The sequence below is a fragment of the Lissotriton vulgaris genome, chromosome 8 (genome assembly GCF_964263255.1).
Source record: "Lissotriton vulgaris chromosome 8, aLisVul1.2, whole genome shotgun sequence".
NCBI lineage: Eukaryota > Metazoa > Chordata > Amphibia > Caudata > Salamandridae > Lissotriton > Lissotriton vulgaris.
In genome coordinates this window covers 1,295,684,848-1,295,712,067 of record NC_141696.1, presented here as the reverse complement: position 1 = coordinate 1,295,712,067, position 27,220 = coordinate 1,295,684,848, and the positions used below count along the sequence as shown (strand labels likewise).

Below are 27,220 nucleotides of genomic sequence, written 5' to 3'. Positions count from 1 at the left end.
TTTTCCAGCCCTCCACATCGCGCCTAAGGCGCGCAAGAGGGGGAAGCAAGTTGTTGGCGTATCGCGTCCGGGCATCCTTTGACACGTAGACACCCAGGTACTTGAATCCCTGCTGTGAGACCTGTATCGCGCAGCCCCTGGGGAGACGTGGAGTGTCTCGGCTAAGCACATAGAGGTAAGATTTGGACCAGTTGATAACCAGGCCCGAGTACCCACCAAAGGTGCACAGTACGTCAAACATAACAATCAAAGACCGACAGGGGGAGGTAAGGTAGAGCAGAATATCATCCGCATACAGCGAGATTCGATCCTCAAAGCCAGGCGACCACTTGATCCCACAGATGTCAGGGTGAGTGCGGATCCAGGCAGCCAGCGGTTCAAGCGCCAGGGCAAAAAGGAGCGGTGATAGCGGGCATCCCTGTCTAGTACCCCTGCGCAAGGCAAAGGAAGCAGACATCCGGCCGTTGACCGTTACATTGGCCAACGGGGAGGCATAGAGAAGCCGGACCCAACTGATGAAGTCGGGGCCGAACCCAAACTTGGACAGTACCGCCCAGAGATAATTCCATTCGAGGGAATCAAACGCCATCGTTGCGTCCAGTGAAGCCAGGACCGTCGGCTCGCAAAGCTTGTGCACCCGCGCCATGACAGCGTGAAGCCTCCGAAGGTTAAGGGCAGTATTGCGGTGGGGTATAAAGCCCGACTGGTCTGGATGGACCAAGTCTGCGATCACACCCACGAGCCGATTAGCCAGCAACTTAGCGAGGATCTTGGGTTCGGCATTCAGCAGAGAGATCGGGCGATATGATCTACAAAGGTCTCTGGGCTTCCCCTCCTTATGAATGACCACAATGGTGGCCATGCGCTGATCCAGTGGGAGCTCACCAACCTCCCGGGCCTCCAAGAACATACGCCGCAGGGGCACTGCGACGGTATCTGCTTTAATCTTGTAGAGTTCCACCGGAAGACCATTAGGACCGGGAGCCTTGCCAGATCGCAGGGACCGTATCGCAAGCGCCACTTCATCTGCCGTAATACCCCGGTCCATGTCGTCACGCTCGGTGTCCGACAGGCAAGGAAGCTCAACCCCTTCCAGGAAAGAGGCCGAGTCCGACTCAGTCAAGGTGGAGACTGAGATGTAAACCGTCTCGAAGTAGTCGGCAAAGGCCGAGGCGATAGCACTGGGGTCAGTAACAACCACCCAGAATCTCAGGCACTACACGGGAAGCCAACTCCCTCCTATCCAACCAGGCAAGGAGCTTGCCCGCCTTGTCCCCCGCATCGTAGATCCTCCCTTGCTGTTCCCTGCCCAACGCCTTGGCAGCGTCAGTGGCAGTGGCTCGATATTCCGACTGCTTTAGGGAGAGAGCGTGCAGCAGTTTGGGCGTCGGGTCTAACCCCAACTGGGAATCCAGGCCCGCTATATCAGACTCCAGCCGCACCATTTCTTCATCCATTCGTCTGCGCACCTCGGCTATCAGGGAGAAAGCTTCTCCTCTCAGAACAGTCTTAAAGGCCTCCCAGAGGGATAAGGCCGACGTTACCGTACCCGTGTTCTCAGTGAAATACAGGTCGATGGCTTTAGCTAGGAGGTCTCGAGTCTTGGGGTTGCGGAAGTACCATGGGTTGACCGGCGCCACCCTGGTCGTCGCCGCAGTACCAAAGTCAAAGGACACCCAGACAGGGGAGTGGTCCGATATACCTCTGGCCATAAGGCGGGTTCTAGAGACGGTCGATGCCTGGACCGCCGGAGTCAAGATGTAGTCAATCCTGGAAAGGCTACCGTGTGCGCCCGAGTGAAAGGTGTACTGCCGCTGGGCAGGGTGTAAAAGCCGCCAACAGTCAATAAGGCCCATAGTACTCATGAAATTCGGGAGCCATGATTGCGCACTACGAAGATCTCTGGACGGAAAACGGTCAAGGGTCCCCGAAACCACGGAATTGAAATCCCCACCAAGGATAAGCAATCCCTCCGGGAGGCCCAAAATGGCGCCCCCGAGATCCTGAAAGGTAGTCGTCTGCAAACCTGGGGGGACGTAAACTGAAACCAAAACCAGGGTGCGCCCCTCCCACCTGCCCACCACAACAACTTATCGGCCCCTATCATCAATCAAGGTGGACTCCACCTCCAGGGGGAGAGCCATGCGCACCATGATTCCAACCCCTGGGGACCCCGAAGAGAACCCGGAATGAGCCACCATTTTAAACCCCTTTCTGTTAAGTGCGTGACAAGTATTGCCAATGAGATGCGTCTCCTGCAGGAGAATAACATCGGGTACACAACGCTTAAACATTTGTAACACAACCCCACGTTTAATGCGATCCCCCAGCCCATTCACATTCCAACTCAACACATTTAAAGTCCTACCCCCCATCAAAGATGCACCGTCCCACCCACCACCCCCAGAAAACAGCCACTGCAACGTTGCAACCAGAATAGTAGCCTTGCCGTAGTAAGAGAGAAAAAGGAAAAGCAAAGGAGAAACACACAAACCAACCACCCCCCACCCTGCACCCTGCACCCCTGCATTAGACTAAGAAGCCCCCCCCAACTAGCAGTGTGCCTGTCGCCCCTAGTAAACTAACCTACGAAAAGACCCGAGGAGAAAGGAGACATCCTATCACCCCTCGTTACCCTCCAAAGTTGAAAGACAGTAGAAATGAGAAAAGAAAACAAAAGTCAGTAACTGCTTGCATCCGCAGGGTCCTCTACCGAAAGAGATCCGGAGAAGCACAGTTCATTCCTGAGAGCCAGGATCACCCGACGCCTCTTCCGACTGATCCTCAGGGGTAGTCCGACGTTGAGGCAAAGTGTCCAGCCAGTCCCCAGCTGCCTCTGGCAAGTCAAAAAACACCGCTCGAGCGCCATGTTCTATACGAAGCTTGGCTGGGTAAAGCATGGAGTACTTCAGCCCCATCTCCCTCAGTCTTCGTTTAACACCCATGAAGCTCTGTCGACGCTTCTGTACCACTTGAGTGAAGTCCGGGAAGAAGTTCACATCAGCGTTTTGAAATTTCAGCGGACCTCCTCTCCTTGATGCCTGCAGGATCGCATCACGGTCTCTGTAGTTAAAAAGTCTGGCAATGATGGGGCGCGGAGACGCTCCCAATTTCGGCTGGCCTCCAGGCAGTCTATGCGCTCGCTCCTCCGAGAAAAACTTACTCAGGCCACCTGGAGCCAAGTGCTTCACCACCAACTCCTCAACAAATAGATCGGCAGCGTCCTCTTCCGCACCCTCCGGTATACCTATAATGCGGACGTTCTGGCGCCGTGCCCGTCCCTCAAAATCGTCGAGCCGGCGGGCAAGCATCGAATTGGCGGCCTTCAAGTCCCGAACCTCCGACTGCACATCAGACATGTCCGTAGTCAAGCTCGACGTCTTGATGTCGAGCGACTTGACCCGGTCATTCGTTTTCCCGAGGTCGGCTCTGATTAGGTTGAGTTCGATCGTGAGGGTATCGACCTTGTGCGACAACACTTCGTTCTGCTTATGCATTTCAGCCTTAACGCCCGCAATGGCTCCCATTACGTCCCGGAGGGTGGGTTCAGCATCTTCCGGAGACACATCTTGGTGCGAGTCCTTGGTGCGGCCCGAAGCACCAGGCGAGCCCTTAGGAAGGGAGAAGCGCTCAGAAATGGTGGTCTGCGAGAGGGAAGGTTTCCTGCTGACTCTCGGGGGCTTCCCCTTGTCCGGGTCTCCTCTGCCCACCATGATGGGCGACGGGGATCGTGCGACCCAAGGCGGGGTCAAGCCAACACTACCACCACCAGACGGTCGAAGTCAACAATCACCTCCTCCGTCCCAGCGGAACTCCAGGCCCCCAGGAAGGCCAGTCAGGTCACCGGTACTGAGCAAGGCAGCTCATACCCTCTCGAACTGCCACCGTGTAGAAGCACCGCCGTCCCCCTCACAATGCCAGACCAGTATGGCGTCATCGTCACCAAACTTCACGACGGTGTAACTCGGCCCAGGAAGCCCGGATCTTCAATCGGAGAACGGGTCCCGCATCCGCAACAGCACCACAACTGATTCCCACCACCGTAGGACAGGATAGATAACAGGATCAATGCGGAGGGTCTTCGGAGCTCCGAGCTCACGCGGCCATCTTGGTTGCCCGCGAAGCTCCTCCCCCTGACTAGTCATTATTGATTGTGTCTATGAATGTGATATATGAGTTGCAACCCATATAGGCGGGCAATGTGGGGAAATTTCTCTTGACCTATGAATTTGAACGACGCAACGTTTTAAGTGCCACTTTACGGTAATATTGCATACTCTGCATTATTTTGAGACATGCCCGTTTTTAGCGCACTTCGTAAGTGGTGCTGCTGTTTTGGAAATGACAGGTTGGTACTTGAAGAATCACAGCCGGCTCCCCCGGAGGGGACGCCGAATAGGGATATGTATGTAAAGTTTGGGCTTTCCCCTATAATGTACAGCACGTTGTGGAGGAAATACACCAAGAAAGATCCTGAGTTGCGATGGCCTATGTATGGATCGTTTGATTTGAGGAAAATGGAGTATGTGGGACAGTGTATGTGTAAGCGGAGAGTGCGACAAGATATGTTTGAATGTATACGTATGTGGGTGAAAGAGGTGCGAGAGCGTGAGAAGCGTGGGCAAGCATTGATTGAGAAAGAGCACCGAAAGAGTGAGCGTGAGAAAGCACAAGAGTTGAAAAAGCGTGAAGCTAAGGAGTTAGAAGAGAAGCAGGAGAAAGAACGGCGGTTGCAAATATCTGGCCAATATTCTGTTCGCCAGCCACTCTATCCTGTCCTTAATAAATCGGATGATGATGATTTTTCGTTATTAGATCGTTCACCACCGCCCTACGCTGGTCCGTCCGCCCCGAATGGAGGAGATTCAGATTCTAGACCGCCCGATCAGAAGAGGGATACACGGTCCATGTTATCGGCCGATCGTATGACTGATCTTCGTAAGATTGCTTATCGGGTCACCAAAGATACTGTGTCTTTAACTGATGTGTTACAAGAGCTTGAGACATGGGAGGATAGAGAAAGACTGTATTTTGTTAATTTTCTTTCTGATGAAGTAGTGACCGCCTTTCGTAAATACTCTGATGTTCTTGAACCAGAGGATGTGGTAGCTGATGCTAAAGAATTATGTAAAGGTCTTTTTCTTTCTTCCCAGGTACCCAATGCAGTACGACGACTCTTTGCGTTGCGGGATGAAATGTTTTGACTCCGGGAAGAGGCGCGGAAACGGAAGGCTGGCGACGAGTCTTCGGGGCTGTCTGGCGCCGGGAAGCAGTCACCCATCTTTCATTCAGATAAGATCGATACTGTGCATGTTAAACCAATGCGAGAGGCAGCGCCTTTGTATGTTCCCCCTAAGGGAGCAGGTACCAGTTCAGATAAGGGGTCACCTGATGCTCAAGGGTATTTTATTTATAATTGGGTATATACTCCTTGGAATAGAGCGGATGTCATGGCATTGAAAGCAGCATTACCTGATCCCCGAAAGAATCCCGCAGCCTTTTATGAGGAAGTTGAGGGGGCTCTAAATTCTTGTACTATGACTTTGGTCGATATGGACTTGTTTTTCGGACTTATTCTGCCGCCGGATATGTGGAGGTCAAATCGTAAGGTCGACGATCTCCTGATATTTAAAGCTAGATGGAGGGATCTTGAGGACGAGGACAGGGAACGAAAACCAGCACAGAAACCGCCCCAATCGATTTTAGATCTTCCCGCTGCTATAGTCACTAAATTGAAAATTCTTATCCCCCCTAAAAAGATTGATTGGACTATGTTAGCGTCCTGTAAACAGAAAGTAGATGAATCCATGTCAGATTTCTTTACACGGTGTGAAGAAACGTTCCATGATTTTAGCGGCCAGTCGCTTACAGACGACACGGGCCGACATCTTTTTGTTGATAAATATGTCTCAAATTTATTACCAAGTATAGCAGCTCGATTGAAAGCGAGTGAAAGTTCTTGGACTACCTCGACGCCAGCATCCCTCCTGACGATGGCTCAATATTACGAGCGTCAGGAATTAGAAGCAAAAGGGAGTGAGGAAAAGAAAACTAAGGATTTGAAAACGAAGGTTATGTTAGCGCAGGTATACGGGCCGCCTCGTAGAGGAAATGAGCGAGGTGGCAGGAATTTTTCTAATGTTCCGCAGGGTCGTACTGATGTGGCCCGGGATCAATGTGCGTATTGTAAACAGAAAGGCCATTGGGCATGCGATTGCCCGGTGTTACGAGCACATCGCCAGGAGCGTGGGCAAGGGTCTGTAAGGGGTAGAGGAAATTTTTCAGGTCCTTGATATAACACTAATGACTAAGCTAGATTTGATTCCAATGTGCGATCCCGTGATGGGTCCAACGTTTTTGATCGACGAAATCAGTACCAAGTGTCCGACTATGCACCTCCCGAACAGCATGATTCTCAGTATGCATAGGATTGCATAGGATGGGGTAAGGAACCAGTTGAAGTAACAGTAGATCAGAGGGGTCCTTATGTTACAGCACATGTTTTGGGCTCTACTGATAAGTTCCTGGTTGATACAGGAGCTACTCGTAGCGCTTTGTCCAGAAAATTGGTTCCGAGGGCTCCCCTGTCTGGCTCATCGATTACATCAATATGGTTCGATGGAACTCCTTCTGTTAGCCCAATGTCACAACATCTTGCACTTTATGTTGATAAGTTTGCTGCACCATGTCCATTCTTACTTTCTCCAAACACTCCTGACAACATCGTCGGCCTGGATATGCTCAAGTATTTCCGGGCCACGATACGGTGCTCCCCTGAAGGAGTACGTGTTATTTTGAATGACAATTATCCATCGATGGAGAGGGTATACTTGATTACTGTAGAGGCCGCATTCGCCTCTTTGCCTGAATCCTTGTAGGCTACATCCGATACCGACGTAGGACTAATGATTATTCCTCCAGTACACATTAGTGTAAAGGAGGAAGCTGTGCTCCCGCGTCTGCCTCAGTATCGGATTTCACAGGAGAGGGAGGAGGCGCTTACACAAATAGTGCAGGATTTGATTAAAGCTGGAGTGGTGGAAGAAGTCCCTTACAATGCGTGCAACAGTCCTATCCTACCGATTTTGAAAAAAGATACTTACACAAGGATTTATCGATTCATTATCGATCTGAGGGAGGTTAATAAGATTGTGATACCCCAGTACCCTGTGGTTTCCGATATCACAACACTTCTCACTTTGGTCCCACCAACTGGAACAACGTTTTCTGGTATAGATTTGAAGAATGCCTTCTTTTCGATGACTATTCATCCTGACAGCCGATACCCTTTCGGATTCACCTTGAATAACAGATCGTATAGATTCTGTAGAGTTCCCCAAGGCTATATTGAAAGTCCCAGCATCTATAGTCAGGCATTGAAGCGACAACTAGATTCTTTTGTTTTACCTGACGGTGTGGCGCTTACACAATATGTCGATGACATCTTGTTGGCCGCCGACACTCCTGAGCAATGTGAAACATGCACTCTGTCCTTACTTACATTTTTGGCATCCCACAACCATAAAGTGTCGAAGAAAAAACTGCAATATTGTAGACCAAAGGTGACCTACTTAGGTCACCTTTTGTTTAAGGAGGGGCGTGCACTCACGCCCGATCGTATTCAAGCCATTTTAGACACACCAGTACCCTCTACGCAGAAAGAAGTTCGAACCTTTTTGGGTCTCACCTCCTTTTGTAGACAGTGGATATTAGGATTTTCACACATAGTTAAACCACTGTTAGCCCTTTTGACAAAAGATACCTCTGTTCCCCTTCCATGGACAGATTAATGTGAGAATGCTTTTCACCAATTACGTCAAGCCCTATGTTCAGCACCAGTGTTAGGCACCCCTGATTACACAAAACCCTTTACGTTGTATGTGCATGAGAGAGATGGATGCGCATCATCAGTGTTAGTGCAGATGCACGGCGATAAGCAGCGCCCTTGTGCATACTTCTCGGCAGTACTTGATCCTGTTGCCCGAGCATTGCCTGGATGTTTTCGCTCAGTTGCGGCGACAGCTGTGTCAATACGCCAGAGTGAAGGGATAGTCTTATCTCATAAGCTGATGGTGTTGGTCTCCCATGCTGTTGATGCCCTTTTGAATCGGACAAAGACGCAGCATTTGACTAGTGCTCGTCTCACAGGATATGAACTGACACTGCTGGCTCCTCACATAACTTTGAAAAGATGTACAACACTGAACCCAGCTACATTGTTGCCATTCCCAACGACCCAGCCTGAGGCACAAGAGACGCATGACTGCGTCTTTGTGACCGAGGAACAGACAAAGGGTCGCATTGATTTACAGGACACACCCTTTGCAGATGTGGATGGAGAATTATGGGTGGATGGGTCCTGTTTAAAATTACCAGATGGAACCACTTCTGCGGCCTATGCAATTACCACATTACATACGATAGTGGAGACAGCACGCATACCACAGAAATCAGCTCAGGCAGCAGAACTGATAGCATTGATACGAGCCTGCGAGCTTAGTACAGGATTATGTGTGAATGTTTACACCGATAGCCACTATGCTTTCGGAGTAGCGCACGATTTTGGCATGCTCTGGAAGGAAAGGGGCTTTTTGACATCACACGGAACTCAGATTATGTATGGAGAATTAGTACACCAGCTTTTGACTGCACTGACACTCCCTAAAAGAATAGCTATAGTAAAATGTAGTGCGCACAAGAAAGTGACAGACAAAGTGGGACAAGGAAATGCCTTTGTAGATCGAGTGGCACGAGAAACTGCGATGCAGCCTGGTTCCACTTCTATGTATGTTATCAAGTCACAAGCTGAACGGTGGCACGATGCAAGGGAGAAAGTACTAGAAATGCAAAAGACTGCTACTGAGAAGGAACGAGAGCAATGGTCCAAAGATGGAGAATTGGACGATGAGGGTTGTTGGAGGAATAAGCAGATGGATAGGTGGAAGTTACCCACAGCCTTTGTACAACCTATGGTTCAGATGGCACATGGGCTAGCACATGTTGGAGCTTCGGCAATTGTGAAACTGCTTACACAAGTCTGGGAGCATCCAGAGATTGCTAGCGTAGCTAAGAGAGTGGTACAGACGTGCATGATTTGTCTCAAATACAATCCAGGAAAAGGGACACGAACTCCGGCAGGAGGATTTGCAACACCCATTGCACCTTTTGAAGTATTGCAAATGGATTACATTCAGCTGGAACGCTGTAATAATCTGAAGTACGTCCTGGTTGTGGTTTGTGCATTAACTAAATGGATTGAAGCATACCCTACTAAGGACAATACTGTAATGACTACTGCTAAGGTGCTTTTGAAGGAATTCTTTCCTCGATTCGGTGTTTGTAGATTGCTGTGGAGTGATAATAGGCCCCATTTTGTGGCGGACGTTATTAATTATGTCCTGAAGGGGTTGGGCATTGTGCAAAAGTTCCACGCAGTATTCCACCCGCAATCAGCAGGACTGGTGGAGAAGTATAACGGAACTTTGAAATTAAAAATTGCAAAAATACAGGCGTCTACCTCCGACTTGGCCAGATGATTTGCCTTTGGCGTTGTTGTCTATCAGATCGGTACCACACTCTCGGACAGGTTTGACACCTTATGAGATTGTCTTCGGGCGCCCCATGAATATATGGGTGTGCCCAAACCGAGTTCAGTGTATGATGTACCTTGTGTTTTAATGAATGATTATTTGGCACAATTAACTGATAGCTTGGTTTCTATTCACCAACAGGTTCGAGAAGCACTCCCCGATCGGTCCACAGGAGAAGGTCATAATCTCCGGCCTGGTGATTTTGTTCTCGTGAAGTCTTTTGAGAGGTCGAACAGTCTGGAACGGAGATGGTGTGGCCCTGAACACGTTCTTCTAGCCACGAGGACAGCAGTGCGAGTAACGAATCGGAAAAATTGAATCCATTCGATCCATTGCCGGAAGGTGCAACCTGATCTGGTGGAGCCTGCTGTACTAACTGACCATCGAGACATCCTGACTACAGAGAAAGGCCGTGCTGTGGGACCTGACGATTCGGAGGAGTTCTTCCCGGACCAGACAACGCCTGCATCGAGGAGATACGATCTACGACCAAGAAAAGAATCTGCAATTGTGTGAGAAGTTGTCAGAACGGTCCCTAGGTTTGTGAAACGGAGAGCCGATGAGGCAAGGGGGGGGGGGTCAGTCATGCACTAGAGTAGTGACACCCGTCTTGGCCCGATGGTGAAGAAAACAACGGCTGCCTAGGGGTAAGAGTTCTGACAACACTTTAGAAACAGGAAGATACTGTGACTTTGTTCAAGATGGACAAGAAGAAGCAAGGTTTTAGAGTTTTCTTTTTTTTTTTATTCAACTCCATCTGATATTTCACACTATGAACACGCAGTATAATCCGTTAGATTATGACCTTTTTAAAGCACACTACTGGGGCCTTATAATGCTGTCGATTGTTCTGGTGCCCTTTTTTATGGTTCTGGGTTGTCTTTTGCCTGGCCAGAGGGGTGTGTTCTGTTTAGCAGTATTGTTTGCTAAATCCATGGCGTAACTGCAATGTTGTGCAACATCTAAGAAATACTGTTCTAAAACATTTTCACTTCGGCTCGCCCAAAAGAGCCTTTCTCTGCAGTACCTAATGTTGTGCTTGTATAAAAAGCACATATAAAGTAAAGGAGGCCCCCTTATCTAGTACATCTGGGACAGGGGAGTAATGATAAGGAACAAAAAAAGCCCCTTGACTAACCATCAAGATGGTTAATGGTAATCTGGTAGTGCCACAACCGGTTTTTGAGAATACCAATCTCACAATGGAAAAAACCTCACAATTTATAGAGACAACCAACTCAATATATGTCAACACTATAAAGCAACCGGTACATATCACATAGAATTGCTCATTATTAATCAAATTTAGACAAGAAAGGCAAAGGTGTTTTCAAAAAATACATTTGTGTGTTTATTCAAAACAGAGATATGCTTACATTAATATTTAAAAGAATTTTCAATTAATTAAAAACATACAGGATCAAAACATACACAAAAATACAATTTTAGTTCAAATGTTCACAAGAACAGGGGGTCGACGCAGCGTTTCGGTTTGGAGAAATTAATAAACAACCTTCTTCAGGACCAGTTCTGAGAATATGTGTTTCATCCTGATTAATCAAGGAAGAACAGCCCGATTGTATGATCCGGGTTTAGATATAATGCTTGCCTTAAGAATTCTCAATGTGATACGATAGGCATTCTGGTATCTTCTCTTTGTTGACAATAGTGCTCACGCTCTGGTAATAGGAGCCACCGATAATGTTATAATCAAAATTGCCAGATTTAATTGACTGGCACCTAGTTGACAAATGCCCTTTTAATTGGCTTGCCTTTATCGTGTGTCTGTTCAGCATGGGGTTTTCCTTACATAATCTGATTCCTTGGATTCGGCCTCCCTGCTCCTATTCAGGCGGCGTATCGGGGGTTCTATGTTTCGTGAATGTATATGCTTGTATAAAAAGCACATCAAATGTTTCATACATTCCGTACTGTTCTATTTGTTTGACTGTTATTTTTACAGCACAGCTGCAGATTGGCTGTGTTAAACTGTTAAAAGAACAATTTGATAACGATATAGACACACACTCTCTCTGGCAGATGTTACTTTCTGTGCTTCCCAAGGGAGCCTTTGCACAATGGAACCTAACATTCAGGTCTCCAGGCTTTTGAAATGCCGTATAATTAAGGCAAGTTTGAAGCTAGCCATCTATGTAGTAACAAAACAAATCACCCAGAAACACACCTTAACAAAAAGCACAAAAGGTGCAGACAAAAGAAAATGATTTTCCCCAATGACATTTTCAGAAAGGGACTGGGAAGAGAAACCTAGTTGTGCAGCTCGTTCTTCAGTTGAATGATATAGCAGCAGAGAAGGTAAAAAAAGTTTACCTTTTTATTCAGCTTTAGCCATGTCGAGTAACCCTTGCTGTCAACGTACTGCAGACCAAAGAACCACACCTCGCGCAGGCCAACGGTTTTTACAACCTAAAGATATATATATTTAAAAAAAAAAAAAAAACAGCACAGTGAAACCACTAGTATTGCTATTCTCGGTCTTTTCTGTGGACTGGTTTCATAATGCAAATATTTACCTGATCAAAGAGCTGTTTCCCCGTTGTGTTGGGCTGGATGGCAAACTCCAGTTCTGCATCCATCGTGGTAACCCGCACATTAATCTATACAAGACAAACAAAAACATTCAGTTGAATCTCCTATCGGGCAAAACCTAGGTAACTACATGCAAGCTGTTGTATTCTCAGTTGATTTCCTACAAGCAGTAGTAACAAAGTCATCCTGCAACGATTCAAAATTGAACCACAGACGAAGGGTCCCTATTTATGACCCAAAAAACACTATGCAATCTAAAATCGACAGATCTGGGTCTTTCATGAGTGAAAGTGCATCTGCAGTGACTGGGGAGACAATGGCCTGAGGATGAGTGATGCATGAATGGATCAATGGCTGAAAGGATGAGTGCAAAGATTGGTCGCCAAGTGAAATAATGCATTAGCGAGTTATTGCATTCTAAGATTTACCAATTGTATACTGTGCACCTCCTTCACACACTATAATTGCAACTGAAACACGTGACCATTGAGCTGTGCCTTCTGCAGAGAGACCAGTGATTGGATGACCATGTATTCAGATCACCTCTTTGACCCACTACACAGCCATCAGCCTACAGAGCTCTCAACTTGTGGCCCATTAGAACATCTGGAGTGACTCCGTTGAAAATATGCCTTAAACGAGAGTAAATTGCTACACGAAAAAAACAGAAAACAAACATCATGGAAATAGCTAACTTTCTTAGGGAATGCTAGATTAATTAAACTTGTGAAATATATACAACAGGAACTAAACCGCTGAAATGATCACTCTTCTATATTCTTTGTTCAGATGATCAATCCATGTTTTTGGCAGTAGAGGTAAGGACATGAACACAGGGCTCGATAGGGATCCGTTTAAATCCCTTTACAGCCGGGTCCGTGACCCAGAAGGATCCAGCCCACTAAAAGCCCTTGCAGAGTGTAACAAAGGTAGCTACAGTATGAAATCTAAGGATCACAGAATAGTTGAATGTGTAGTTTATTCCTTACACAAAAGTCCCATTCATCTTCAGCAACTGCTCCATCTCATCTCTCACCACTCCTCAAAATGATCACAGTATGGCCTAACTTGTTCCATAACCATAGTTAACCTTCACATGCTAGATTCTACATACACTAGTATGCGAGATAACACACACCTCCCTTCCTTAACTAGCAATAAACAATCTAAGACCTAAGAATCATTTACAAAATTCACATCAAACATAGCTAAATACAGAAGTAAGAATATTTTTATTACAAGAAACTTGTAGGGTGTGCAGCTACCCAAAAGTGTCTCCCTGTGCTGTAGCAGAATGAAGCATAAATAAAATTCCTTATTGGACATAATAATCCTTCAAGTACAAGGAGGTTTTACTTTTCTTAGTGGATTTCCTATAGGGAAACTTAGGTGTTCATGCTGCCACAGTTGGTGTTCGTGCCACCGCAGCATCTCCCGAATGACATTGCCTTTTGACAACGACGATTCTATTAAGATTTCATATACAAGAGTCTTCAGTCTTAATGGCGTCAGTCAAGACCTGGATAGCTTTCAGGGGCTTATAGAAACCTGTTGCACCCCCTCTCCTATATGGTTTTCTGACCATGACCCCAATCGCCCACCTTGGCATTTGTTATTTTAGCAGACTTCCTTGCAACAAAGTCTTTTTTGTGAGCCTCTATTTTCCTCGGGACTCAACTCCTATCAGTTCTGAGCACCCCTGATCTTGGCTCCATATTGCTCACCCATGAGGGTGCTACTCTTGAACAGCTCAGAAGTGGACTTCCCTGTGACTGCATAAGGAAAGACTCTGTATGCTTGAACCTTTTTTAGCAACCTCCTCTTTCCAATCCAATCCACAATCATTAGCCATGGCAACCATCTCTTAATACGCGGTAAACAGTTTTACCATGCCAATTGTTTCTGGGTGGTATAATGAGCACTTCTTGTGCCTTATCCCATACTTATTCCTCCATTTCTCTGGATACCAGTTGTACTACATTATATAGAAGCATAACATTGGGCATGTCTTCTCTCACAAACAACTCTTTAAGAAACCTGGTTATCTATCCCTGGCCACCAATATGTCAACCTTAGCCTTTCTTTAGTCCTGGACATACCTTGGTGAGCAGAGCGTGCCGCTGCTATAAGTTCTCCCTCGGGGATGTTGGTGGAACCAATCTTGTGCCCTAAATAATCCATTCTGCTTTGACAAATCATCCTAATGGAGCAGGATTTCACGAAAATGAAACCGGCTTGATTGAACACCCCTATAATAAGTACTAACAGTAAGTAGAGGCTAAACTACTAATATGCACAATTTCACTACACGTTGAAAACTTGCTTTGCAAATATGCACAAACTAATCAGAATTATTGTGTAAATGACCGTAAATGTAATAATCTTGTGTTTAGAATGGATTAAAGGGTTATGCATGGCAAGGCCACATGTGTAACTCGCAAAAACGCATGGTGTGTGGTGCTTTAAACTCACAAATTACGCTGTTCCTGCTTAAGTTGTGCTAGGCTGACATGTTAACAATGAATTAGAACAGAATTGGGTGGTAAACAGTGAAAATAGTGTTATTGTTTCACTAATAAATGTATATTTCCTATTCTTTTAGTGGAAAAAGAATCCTCCATACAGACCCCCCCAGGATATAGCTGCATGGATTAGCAAATTTAGCGGCCCTAATATGGAACTTTAGCGGCACAAATATGGAAATTTAGCATCATTTTTGCGGCACTTTATTTTGCTCATAATCATTCATTTTCAGCCTTATATCAATGGAAACTGTTTTAGCAGAGTTTTCCGCTTTGAAATAGGCAACCTGGGATATGGAACAGAGGATGCAGCCCACAGGTGAAGGCTGTTATTCCTTGGAAATGCAATCCTCCATTTGCTTTAGTATAGGTTCTGAGAAGCCCATCAAAGATGGCCTGGTAGCATCCCATAGGAAATGGCATTCCAGAACCTACCTTAGTGAAATTAAATATTTGCCTAAAATCACACAATTTCAGCATGGAACCCACGATTTTATCCAAATTTTCTGGTTTCACTTTGTACAAATCAGCAAGTAAATGGGAATCAATTTGTCTTTACTTATGTTAAGACTTTGTTTTTAGTTTTAACCTCCTAGAGCATTCTTCTGTAGTTTTTTAAATTATAGCTCCAACTTGACCCGAAGGTATTGAAGCTCTTCACATGTGCACCAGTCACACTACACAATTACAACACAAACACATGCATTGTTTATAGGCATAGGGAGATAAAGTGACTTGCCCAGAATCGCAGGATGACGAGCCACAATTTCCAAGTGTATTAAAGCAAATCTAACTCAGCAACTGTCTGAACTGGTTAACATTCTGGAAGATATGCTCTCTGCCCTGTCTGCCACACAGGGAGGTCTAATACCTCCTCTGACACAAGTGCTTCCAGCACACCTGCCCCTATTCCTCCTTGTACCTCCATTCCAACCTATGACCTCACTCCACCACCTGACACATTGCTATATGTTGTAGTTGGCAGAAACAAAGTATAATAAAAAATAAAAAAAACAATGAAGGAAAAGTGCTGTCTGAAAGCCTCTATAAGTATGTTGTGTATGTAATTTCAGTAAAACCAAAAGGTCTTGGCTAATGACAGACCTAATAAAATAACATAAGCTGCTTGCTGAACAGCATTGCTATGTTTACAGGGAAGGAAGGTGTTCTCCTGAGTATATTGCGATTTGAATTCCTTAACCTCATTTATATATTTGAGACCAATGTGAGCATGTTCATCTCATTACAGACACTCTAATATCCTTGAAAACAGAAATTCAACTGTTCTCTAATGAAATTAAAGCCTTATGCATTATAAAGCATTTAGACCTTAAGGCATCTAGAGAACAATGTTGGATACATGATGATGTTGACAGTGTGCATCAGTTGTATCCATTGGACTCAGTTCTCATTCTTTAATATCTGTCTGTTGAAAAAGATCAGTGTTGGGATACCTTGCTGCCAGAGATGTGAATTATAGAACTGAGGCACTAACATTCTACATTAACATTCACGATTTCAATTTCCTGACTGTTTGCACCATAATAGAATACTCAGACCTCTGCATCACACATACATTGTGATAAATCATACTAAACACATTTTCTAGTGCTCCCTTCACAAATCATATTCAACTTGTTGGCACAAAATATCCACCAACCCTAACTATCCATGTCACAGTTGCTTGACGCTCGAGTGAACAATTGCACCAGAAGAGACAAGAAAAGCCAGGCCGTTGTACATGAAAAAAAATATTCAATTAAGATATATCAGATAATGAAAATGTTAATAGTTGTTTTTATGGGTTTAAAGCTTTTTTATGATGATTGCAACAATAAAACCAATGCAATGGCAATGCAGTGGTCACAGAGGCATACACCTCAGACAGGGTATGTACCTCTGGTTATCAATTCTCTAAAGGTCATGCAAGAAAGATAAATATTTTGTGTAATGTTAGAGAGGTTTCCAATTTGTTCATCCACAAGGAATTTCTTTATTATAGAAGATGCTGCAGATGCTTGCATGGAGCATTCTGTAACACTCATTGTGCTTGATCACATTTCGCATCTTTGCATGTAAAGGTGTGTTCCCTAATTTCCATGAGGATGTGGGCTAAGGCAAACATAGGAACACCATTGCAGCAAAAATAAAGATTCCAAAATGGCTATTTACATAAACCCTAATGACCCCTCAAACATTTTCCCTGCATGCCTGGGCCCTTTTGTAAAAATTGCGGACTTTTTACAAAAGTGCCGATTTCGCGGGCATTTTTGTAAAAATTGCAGCATTTTTACAAAAGTGCCGATTTCGCGGTTTGCCGCGAAATCCTGGAGGGTCTGTCCATATTCTTAACTGGACAGGACTAGAGGGAGGGTGGGTTTGTGAGTGAGCAAAAACCACGTGACCACGTAACTGACATGCTGTACTGAGCTGCAAGAGCCTGACCTGGTGAAGGACAAGGACGTTGACTGCCAGCAAAGCCAGTGTCCCCGTGGGAACGGAACCAATAGTCGCTGAAATTAATAAACTATAATAATTTTTGTAACATATGAACCGCATGAGAGAGAGGATGGGAAAATAATTTTGAACATTAGTATAGTTGAAGGAATGGTGACTTCATGATGGGGTGATGTCCCTCCCAATACACTGACCAATCACTTACTTAGAAATTGTGAAGTTCGCAGCTATTGTGGGGCAGACATGTTATTTTAAAGTATAATAGGTGCTTTGGGGGTGTGGTCTGTGTGATGGCGACGCGAGAGAGATTGCGTAGGTTGAGCTGTCCGAGAGACGGGTGCGACGCGGTTCGTCTTGTTTGCTGAGAGGCCTTGCTGTTCCCGTCTTACACTGACCTGATTTCCGGAGTCATTGATCCTTGACTCTTAGTTCAAGGGTCCCTCACTACTGCCTAGGTCTGGGGGGTGGTTTTCCCCTTTACAGATCTATGGGGTTAGTATTCAACATCGCAGAGAGATGATTGTATCAATGATATAAATTTTTTCTGTGCTTTTGTCTCTTCCTCTATCCCTCTGGAATTGTTAATGTCAATATATTTTATTTACATCTAATTTCCCTTCATCTATTCACTCTTTGCAACGTATATTTGAGATGTTATTCCCGTTATTTCTGTGATTAGTTTGTTACTCTCTCATGGGGATGTGGGTGAATGTGTATGGGCCAAAGTAGTGTGAAGTTATGGAGTATTTATCCATGATGAATCTATTGGGTACGCGCTGGATCAGTTACTTGGCAGCAGAAGACGGTTTAATTGCTGATTAGTTTAGTAATGGTTATTGAATACGGATGTGTCTTAACATGAAAAAGTTAGTATCATGTTTTATGTTGTGTAGAAGTATAGGTACAGAGTAGCCTGAGGAATCCCGGGAAGGAATCTGCCAGATGTAGGCAGAGGACAGTGTGGTAAAGAAATCACACTGCAGAAGTACTTTGTCCGTTGTAATAATACTGAAAAGCTAGGTAGGGCTGTCAATGTTATACTCAGGAAAATGTGTGTGTAGGTAGAGTGTCTGAAATAGCAAAGCATCCTCTTTTGAAACTCCGGCAGTAATTCCATAGAAGAGTAACAGGACACCCTTTTTGTATGTCAAAAGGTCCTCTTGTGAAACCTCGGTTTTTATCCCTAGAGGAGTAACAGGTCTCCCCGGAGCTTGTTAGAAAAGTGAGAACGCTGGTCGTTACTGTAGCTTGCAGAGTAAGGTTTTCTTGGAAAGAGTGAAAACTATCTCTTTATTTAGAGGGGCAGACAAGGTAGCATTGTCTTTGAATGTTGTTACTAACAGAATTTGATTGAGAATTCAGAAAATTGTCCTAGATTTTTCTTTTGTAAAGGAGGGGTCAGGTGAAGGAGAAATGGGGACGTCAAAAAGTGCAGAGCTGGTATTGGATAAAGCAGCGGGTGTGTCTCAAAGAGCAGATTGTAAAGGGAGGGTCAGTAGAAGGAGCAGAACCAGAAGTCACGAAGTGCCGCGCTGGCATTGGTCTGATAGCGGGAGTGAACAAAGACAGTAATGGTTGATCGGTGTGAGTCACGTTGATATTGGTTAAGGCAGCAGTGACATAGTGAGCTGTAGTAGGTGGGTTGGTGTGAGTCGAGCTGGTATAGGACAGAGATTAGCCAATAGGGAAAGAAGAATTACAAAGAAGTGTTGTTGGTTCGTTTGTTGAAATACCAGTAAAGAAGTCAGAAAATGGGTTTGCTAAAGATAATAAAGAGTTTATTTAAGGACAAACCAGTTGTGACAAGAGAGGGTATTCCGATTCCTCCCCCAAAAACGCCTGCTTCCTATATGATGATGGAGCGAGGGTACCATAAGTGTGTTTGGTTAGAAAACTGAAGAAAATATACGAAGAATGATGGAATGTAAGCTTTCCCTGAGTTTGGTACGTTTAATGTAAGGATTTTACAAAATTTAAGAGATAGGATGAACTCATTGCCAAATTCAAGACTTACCCAGTATGAAGCATTGGTAGAATGGGAAAAAGAAGCCTTTGAACGAGAGAAAAATAGAGGTGATAGAAGATATAGAGTTTTATTTCCAAGGTATCCATTTGAGAGGCGAGAAGATAAAATGAAAAGATTGAGAAGAGCGGTAGTGACCAAGGGTATATATCATGTTTTAACAGAAGGGAATCAAACCAGTGCAAAGTGCAAGGAGAAGAAGAAACGTATACAAACGTCAAGGGCAGGTTTGGATATTTCGGGTAATGAATTACAAGAAATTATGACGAAAAGACCTCCACCATATGAAGAAAATTCAGATTCAGGGGAGGTGACTCCAAGTGCGCCACAAATAGTAAATGTAACCCCATTAACGCCTCAAGTCACTGAAATAGCTAGAATAAGAAGAGAAAATGAAGAGAGTTTGTTGAATAAAGCTAGACTGGAACAAGTGCAGAAAATAAATCAATTGAACTTGAATGCAGAAGCATTGATGGCACTAGTGACCATTGGTTCTGTGGTTCCACTGTTTGGAGAAAATACAACATTACGAAAGGTACCGGCGTTGACAGTCCTGAGAAGTAGTGTAAGGAGTGCAACACCTTCAGTATCAAATGATAATAGACAAAATGGCCAAAACACCACATTGTAAGACCTACCAGTCAGTGATTTCTTGACTGAGACTCCAAGGAGAAGTACCCAATTAGACCTGAGGAAAATAGGGCCAGGTACCATTCCAGTAGCAGGAAGTTCGACAGGTCCCTCTGCAGAGGAATTAAATAATTGGATAAAAGAAATGACCAAGCCAAAAGCCCAACCTAAGAGTATAAATGTGAGTCAATTGAAAGTAGATTTAGAAGGAATGATTATTGGAACTATAAGTCCAGATAGACTAGGGACTTCTAGTGATAAAGAGCTACTGTTTTTGTGTAAAACTATTACTTGGAGAGCAAAGAACTTTCATGAGCAGTTATCTGAAGTAGCTAACGAGTTTGGTGTGGATATAGAAAAATCAAAAGTGTTGCAGAAAACGTATAGAATGGCTTTTAGCAGCAAAGATTTAGAGAGGTTTCTGTTAGGGAAACCAAGCAATTAGAACGAGCATGTTCGATGAGAGAGGTTCCAGGTGGTGGATATGTACATGTACCTTGGTCTAGACAAGATATATTGTCATTCACCAATTTATTTTTATTTAAGAAGTTTTATATAGCGCTAGCCTGACAGGAGGGTATTTGAGAGCTTTGCAAAAATTAGAGCAGTGCAAAAGAAAGCAGAACATATTACAATAAAGCGAGACATACCGGATAAGAATCGTAGTAAAGAGAATGTTGAAGAGTTTCATTTCAGGGTCTTTGATAAACCGCATCCGAGAGAGGAGCAGTGTCACTTTCAGCACTCCGCCTGCTCCTATCTGTTCGACAGGGATCGGTCAAGGAAAAGGATTTTGAGCCGACTTTTGAATTTAGCGAAGGAGGGAATAATTCTGATGTGGTGGGGGAATAGAGTTCCATATTTTGGGCGCATTTCCGGCGAAGGACCTGGCCGCGGTCTTTTGTTTTCGGGTTTTTAGCGGGATAAGAAGTAAGGTATTAGAGTTTGAGGATCCTGTTCTGACCTGCTCTTTTGAGTTTGGACGCCAGATATTTGGGATTGCCTGTGTGAAGGGCTTTGTAGGTGAGGCAGGCTGTTCTGAAGTTTGTCCACATTTCTATTGGTAGCCACTTGAGTTCCTTGCGTGCAGGAGAGATGTGATCACATTTCTTTATTCCAGTGACCATTCTGACAGCCACGTTGAGGGTTGTTTTCAGAGGAGCAAGATGAGTTTTAGCTATTCCCGAGAGTGCTGCGTTTCCATAGTCCAGTCTAGACAGCACCAATTCTAGGGTGGCTTCTTTGAGATCTTTGGATGGAATGAAAGGTTTTATTTTGTTTAGTAGCTTCAGGTTTAGAAAAGCGCTCTTAGCCGAGATCTTAATGTGTTTGGTCATGTCCAGTTTAGAGTCTAGCGTGAAGTCTAAAACAGAGTCAGCCATGGTGAGTTTCTGATTGAGCGCATCAATATCTTTTAACAACTCAACCATTTGTGGGTTCTCTTTGTTCGATATGAGTAGTAGTTCGGTTTTGTCCGGGTTCAGTTTTAAGTGATTGCTTGACAGCCAACGTTTCACTTCCCTTAGTGTTTCATTGAGTCTTTGAATGTCTTTAGCAGAGTAGATTTCCAAGTAAATTTGGGTATCATCGGCGTAAAGGTGGAAGGGGAGGTTAGCTTTTCTGAGTAGGGTGGTGAGGGGTTCAATGTAAATGTTGAAGAGTTGAGGGGAGAGCAAGGATCCTTGGGGGACTCCCCTCTTGACTGGGTGAAGGTTGGATTCAAAGCTTCTGATTTTGATTCTCTGGGAGCGGTTGTGCAGGAATGAGGAGAACCAATTGAGGACCACCTTGTGTAGACCGGCCCTTTCTTCAAGAGCTTTGAGGAGAAGTTTGTGATCAACTGTGTTGAATGCTGCCGATCGGACTAGGAGAATGAGGAGACAACATTGGTCTGAGTCCAGTGATTTGTGTATGTCATCAATTATGTTGAGGATTGCGGTTTCTGTGCTGCACCCATTCCTGAATCCCGACTGATGGGAGTTGAGGAGGTTGGTATTGTCCAAATGATGAGTTAATTGTTGGAGTACACATCTTTCTAGGATTTTGGAAAAAAAGAGGAAGGTTGGAGACGGGTCTGACGTTGTTTAAGTCATTTATGCCCAGGCCGGTTATTTTCAGCAGTGGGGTGACTTGTCCCACTTTCAGACAGTCTGGAACAATTCTGGTTTTTAGGGAGCGGTTTATAATCCTGCACCAGAATGGGGCTAGGGAGAGTTCCAATTTTTTTGTGTTGCGAGTTGAACAGGAAGAGGGTCTAGGGTGTGAGATGAAGGTTTAGAGGTGGAGATAAGTTTGACTATCTCTTCTGGAATGGGCCGGAAAAGGGACCAGGGTTTAGTGTTGGAAAGGGGAGCGCTACCAAGCACCCCGCCCGGGCTGCTATGGGGGGGGGGGGGGGGTCCTGAGAGTGCTCGATCTTGGAGATCTTATCATTGAAGAAGTTGACAAAGTTGTTGCACCATTCTTTGGAAGCCTGCCCCAGGGACGAATCAGGTTTGGAGGTTTGTTGTCTGATGATACTGAAGAGCTCCTTGGGTCTGTTTTTTGAGCTATCCAGTGCAGAGCGGAAATGCGCAGATATTTTGTTCTTGATAGGACTGTTTTATTTCTTCCGGATAGTTCTGCGTTTGTCACGATGGAAGGTAGTGGGCATGCTCCTCCAGCGTCTTTCTGAGGCTCTTAGTTGTCTCCTTTCTTCATTAATGTCCGATTCGAACCAGGATCTGGACGGAATGGCTCGATTTGTTTTTAGTTTCAAGGGTGCTAGTTGGTCAAGAAGGATTACCATATTCGTGTTATAGAGCGAGGTGAGATCAATTAAGGAGAGATCAATGCCGCTGGGTAGGAGCAACTTTAGCCTATCTTCCATGATGTCCAGTGGGATCTGTGTGAGATTTCTGGACCATTTGAGGGGGTCTTGAACCGGCGGCAGGGATAGAACTCTTTGGTTGATGTGGAACAACATCATGTGATGATCCGACCTGTCCACAGGAATAATGTTTCTGATCGTAATTGTGTCTTGGTGGGCAAGGATGGCATCCAAGGAGGCTCCTTTAATGTGCGTTTCTTCAGAGCAGTGTTGGGAAAGTGTATTGTCGCAGAGGAGAGTATTGAGAGGTTGAATTAGTGTGTTGACTTCGTTCCAGCGTAGGTTGAGATCACCCAGGATTATGTAGTTAGTGTCTGAGTGTGCAGTGGGCAATCAAATCGGATAGGTGTTCACCAAATGTGGGGGTGTTACCTGGTGGGTGATAGAGAAGGTGACCAACTAATGGGCTGTTATCCTTAGTCTTGATGTTTACAGATAGACATTCAAAGGAGCTATACTTGTAAGAGTCCATTACAGTGATGTCTAGGTCATCCTGATGGATGAGACTACACCTCCACATCGTTGATCTTTTGTATCTTTGTTGATGATGGTGAAACCTGGGGACACCAGCAAGTCTAAACAAGGTGGGGAGATCTCATTTAGCCATGTCTCTGTGATGAACGCAATGTCTAAATCCGGAGAGAGGATGGCTTCTGCTAATTCCGTTGCATGCTTGGGGACTGATCTACAGTTAATGAGCATGCAGTTAGTGGATAGTTTCTTTTGGCTCGGACACTTTCCTGATGGGGCCCTCGGTATAGAGGCGAGGGAAGGTGGGGTCTTGTGATTTTCACAGGGGTAGTCTCTTCTGAAGCCTGTGATCACTTGAATATTGAAATTAGTAGAAGCTGTGAGAGGAGAGTCTTAAGTGGAGGCTAGGTCTATTGCTTGTTCAGCGGACATTGCTGCTTTAATTCTGGAAGGTCTTTGTGTCTGGATCTCAACATCTTTGCTAGGGGGACTCTAAGCCCCAGACAGTTTGATTCTTGTGAGAGTCTGTAATCGGATCTCAGCGTCGATTCTAGAGGGCGTCAGCAGCCGGTTCTTGAGGGCGGGTGAGGGCCTGAATTGGGGTTTTAGAGAGTTAGAGTCAGTTGGTGAAGAGGCCCTGGATTGTTAGGGCTATCGAGCCTTGTATAGGTTGGTTAGGATTTCATCAAGGCCCCTGAATATTATTTCTAACTGACTAATAGGGCCAGCCGGTGCGCCATATTTTCCGGGGCTGGGGGCATGCAGTTTTGGGTAGGGACATCTCGTGGGGTGAGGGGCAGGGTCGAACTGAGGTCTAATGCGAAGTAGGTCAGCCCGGCTGTCTCAGTTAGCGGCCCTCGGTAAGAGGTTTGGTTGTGAGCTCTTCCTCAGTGATTCTGCTGGAATGAAAGGGGGTCAATAGACCAAGCCCGTAGGATGGTGGTGTGCTGTTGAAGATAAGATGGAGGGGGCGGTGGGGACTGATCTTCCTCAGAAGATTGACGGTCGTGATTCATGGGGAAGGAAGAGTGGGAGGGGTTTCTAGGGGGGAAGCCGAGGGATCTCATCATGGGAATGCAAATAGATATTTGTATTGCCTGATGGGGCAGGATGAACGGAGAAGGGGGTTGGGGTGGAGCAGGACGAAGAGAATGAAGATGGGCAGAATGAAGAGCAGGGAAGAGTGAGTCAAAGACCTCCAAGTTCTCGTTGTTAGCCTGTATCAAAACTGTGCCATTTGAATAAATGGTCACTGATGTGTTCCCTTTTCTAGTAGCCTGGTTGGGGAGAGAGTTAGTCAGTTTACAACTATGTATGGTGGTCATCGTTTTAGATATGTGAAGTTGCATTCTTAATGTGGTGTTCCAGTTCTCAGGTCTTATTCAGAAAAGGGGGTGGTGATGAACAGAGTGTCTGAATTAAGCAGACCACTCTTACCCAGTCCAAAGATCAGGGCTTGATCCATCACCGTTTTTCAGCTCACTGCACCATCCCAGCTCAGAACTTGGCTATATGCAAATTAGTCTGACCCTGGCCCAGTGCATCATGGGAACAGGGCAGACCAAACTACCAAGCCAATTCTTATACTGGGAAGGAAACAAGCTACCGGGGACCGGTTTCTGGCATTTCAGCCGTCTTCGGCAGTTCTCAGGTCTATCCTTGTGGAGGATGAGATCCATCTTTACCTTCCCTTTGGAGGTGCAGTGGTAAGTGTCTACAAATAGTGTTTCTGGGTGTTGTCGGATTAGATTATGTTTGAGGTTTCTTCTTGCTTTTGGAGAGAGGTTAGGGGAGGAAGCTAATGCTAAGGCATGCACGCCATGCGGTTTCATGTGGATCGGCATGAAAGGGTCGACGGAAAATGGCGTGCTGGGTGACATTATTGCGTATTATATAGACGGGGCCGAGCTGCTGATAGGGAGGCCGGTCTACCTTGGTCTGGGAGTGTCAACTGTGGGAAACTGAACAGGAAGCGTGTTTGGCAGGCACTTAAGGGTCCACCCTACTATGGGAGCCGTGAGTGAGGGACAAAGGGATCTATTTGTTCAGATTGGAGGTGGCGGGAGGGCGTTGTCGACACGAGTGGGCGAGATACAGGTTCTGGGGCACAGATTCGACCAAGATATCAAAGTGGTTGCTACAGGGGGGTGAAAGCGTCTTGAAACAGGTCTGGTACCTTAGAGTGGACTAGGAGTCACTAGCGTCGTTGGAGCAAGCGGAGGGTGGTCCTTTTTGGTCGCCATCGGAGGGTCAGGCAATCTCTGGACTTCAGGAGGCTGGACTGATTCCTCATCAAGACGGGAAATGTGAAGTTCTGATCGCGCTTAACTTGGCATCCTGGGTATGACCTTAAACTGTGTGGGCACCCTGACAATTAATTAAATGCCACTCTCTGATTGCTAAGGTGGATTGGCGTTGGCCATCTTAAAGCCAGGCATTGAGTCAGGAGCGTGTACAAGCTCATTATTAAGCTTCCTATTGGGAAGATCTGAGGGGGGAGCCTTCATCCGCTTGAGTGCCCCAGTGAGCAGGGGCAAGAGAAGCTTAGTGGGTGCTGTGATCATTTATCCATCAGGCGTCGGCATTCTTAGGGCCAGGTATCATCTTTAAGCTGCTCCGGGGTGAAATCCTTTTCTGGTCTTCCTTATTTATGCTTCCATTAGGGCAAATCAAAGGTGGGGGAGTCGCGCCTTCAACCGCATAAATGATCCAGTATGAGGGGGCAAGAAAAGCTGAGTGTGATCTACAAACGATCACTCAAGGTCCCAAGCGGCAGCCATCTTGGGGCCAGGCATCGCCTCCGAGCCGATCCGGAGAGGGATTCACGGTCCTTTCTCAGCTTCTTTTTGGGTAGAGTAAGGGAGGGGCAGCTGCGCCTTAGTTCACTGCGTGCTCCGGTATGTGGGGGGAGCAGAACTGAGCTTGATGAGTCCGTCTTGCATCCTCACTACGCTTGGCTGGCCGCCTGCTGGGCTGCTCCGTACAGCGTGATGAAGGACCCAGCCCCGGGAGTCACCAATGTAGCTCCGGACTGGGCGGACCAGGGGAAAACTTGTGAGGCTTTGTTACCTTGGGCTCTTCGGCAGGACCGCTTGGCAACCAGGGAGTAAGGGACGCGCTCAGTTCCGCCAGCCGCTTTGTTCAGTAAGTCCTGATGTAATATAAGTGATGGTTGTGGCGGGGTGAACGGGCCGGGTGGGATTTACACTTAATTAGTGATCCCAAGGCCGAGAGCCAGTTTTCCAGATCTTGCCTCCGTGGCCATCTTTTCCCGATTGCGAGAGAAACCGGTTGAATGGTATAAACAAGTGGACAGATTCGTAAAGGTTTCAAAGGTGTTGCTGAAAGATTTAGATGGTCTTTTTGAAATAGTAATTCCGGCTGATTTATGGACAAAGTGTAAAATTTCTCTTGACTGGCCATAAGATGAATATCCCAGAGATGCAAAAACAGGAACACCATCTGATGAAGTGATGAAAAAGTATCATCAGGGCATTACTTTCTTAAAAGGAAAAATGTCCCCTAAGGAAACAGATTGGGTTAAGATTGATAGGACGACCCAGGAGCCCAAAGAGTAAGTGAACGCATATTACAAGCGATTACTACAGGTGTTTAAGCAGTATAGTGGGTTTGAGAATAACAGAGACAAAGATATGGGACATTTTGTGTATCGATTTGTATGTGGATTGAAACAGTGCAATGATACAGCAGCATAGGCTCCGTTGGCAGAGCAAAACAATAGATAAAATCTTGAGATATGCAAAGTACTGCTGTGAGGACATTGATTCAAGGCTTAAAAAGTTAAAGGAGAAAATGGTGTCGTCTCAAGTGAAGATGGCAGAACAGCAACAAGAAAACAGTAATGTGCAACAAGGTCAGAATTTGGTTAGTCAGGTAAACAATGGAGGAAAGGGACAATTTTAAATGAGTAAGGAAGAAGCTAAAAAGAAGTTTCCTTGTCATGCGTGTGGAAAGATTGGACATTAGAAGAATGAGTGTAGATCTGGTCAAAAGAGTAATGAAGCAAATCAAAATTTAAATTCACAGATGCAGAATGAGGTGGTGGGAAACCAACGGCAGCAGGTAATCACTCCACAGTTACAGGTGC

The 27,220-nt window shown here is 45.5% G+C and overlaps 1 protein-coding gene across 2 annotated transcripts in view; it reads right to left on the bottom strand.

The window, feature by feature from the left end:
* Positions 1-27,220, bottom strand: part of RDX (radixin) — a 441,143-nt gene that overhangs the window by 313,766 nt on the left and 100,157 nt on the right. For both annotated transcript variants that reach the window (XM_086935225.1, XM_086935226.1), the window contains exons 3-4: positions 12,125-12,208; positions 11,922-12,017 (exon numbers count right to left, since the gene is read on the bottom strand). In XM_086935225.1, coding sequence (XP_086791351.1) covers positions 11,922-12,017; positions 12,125-12,208 — 180 coding nt within the window. The remainder of the gene's footprint in view (positions 1-11,921; positions 12,018-12,124; positions 12,209-27,220) is intronic.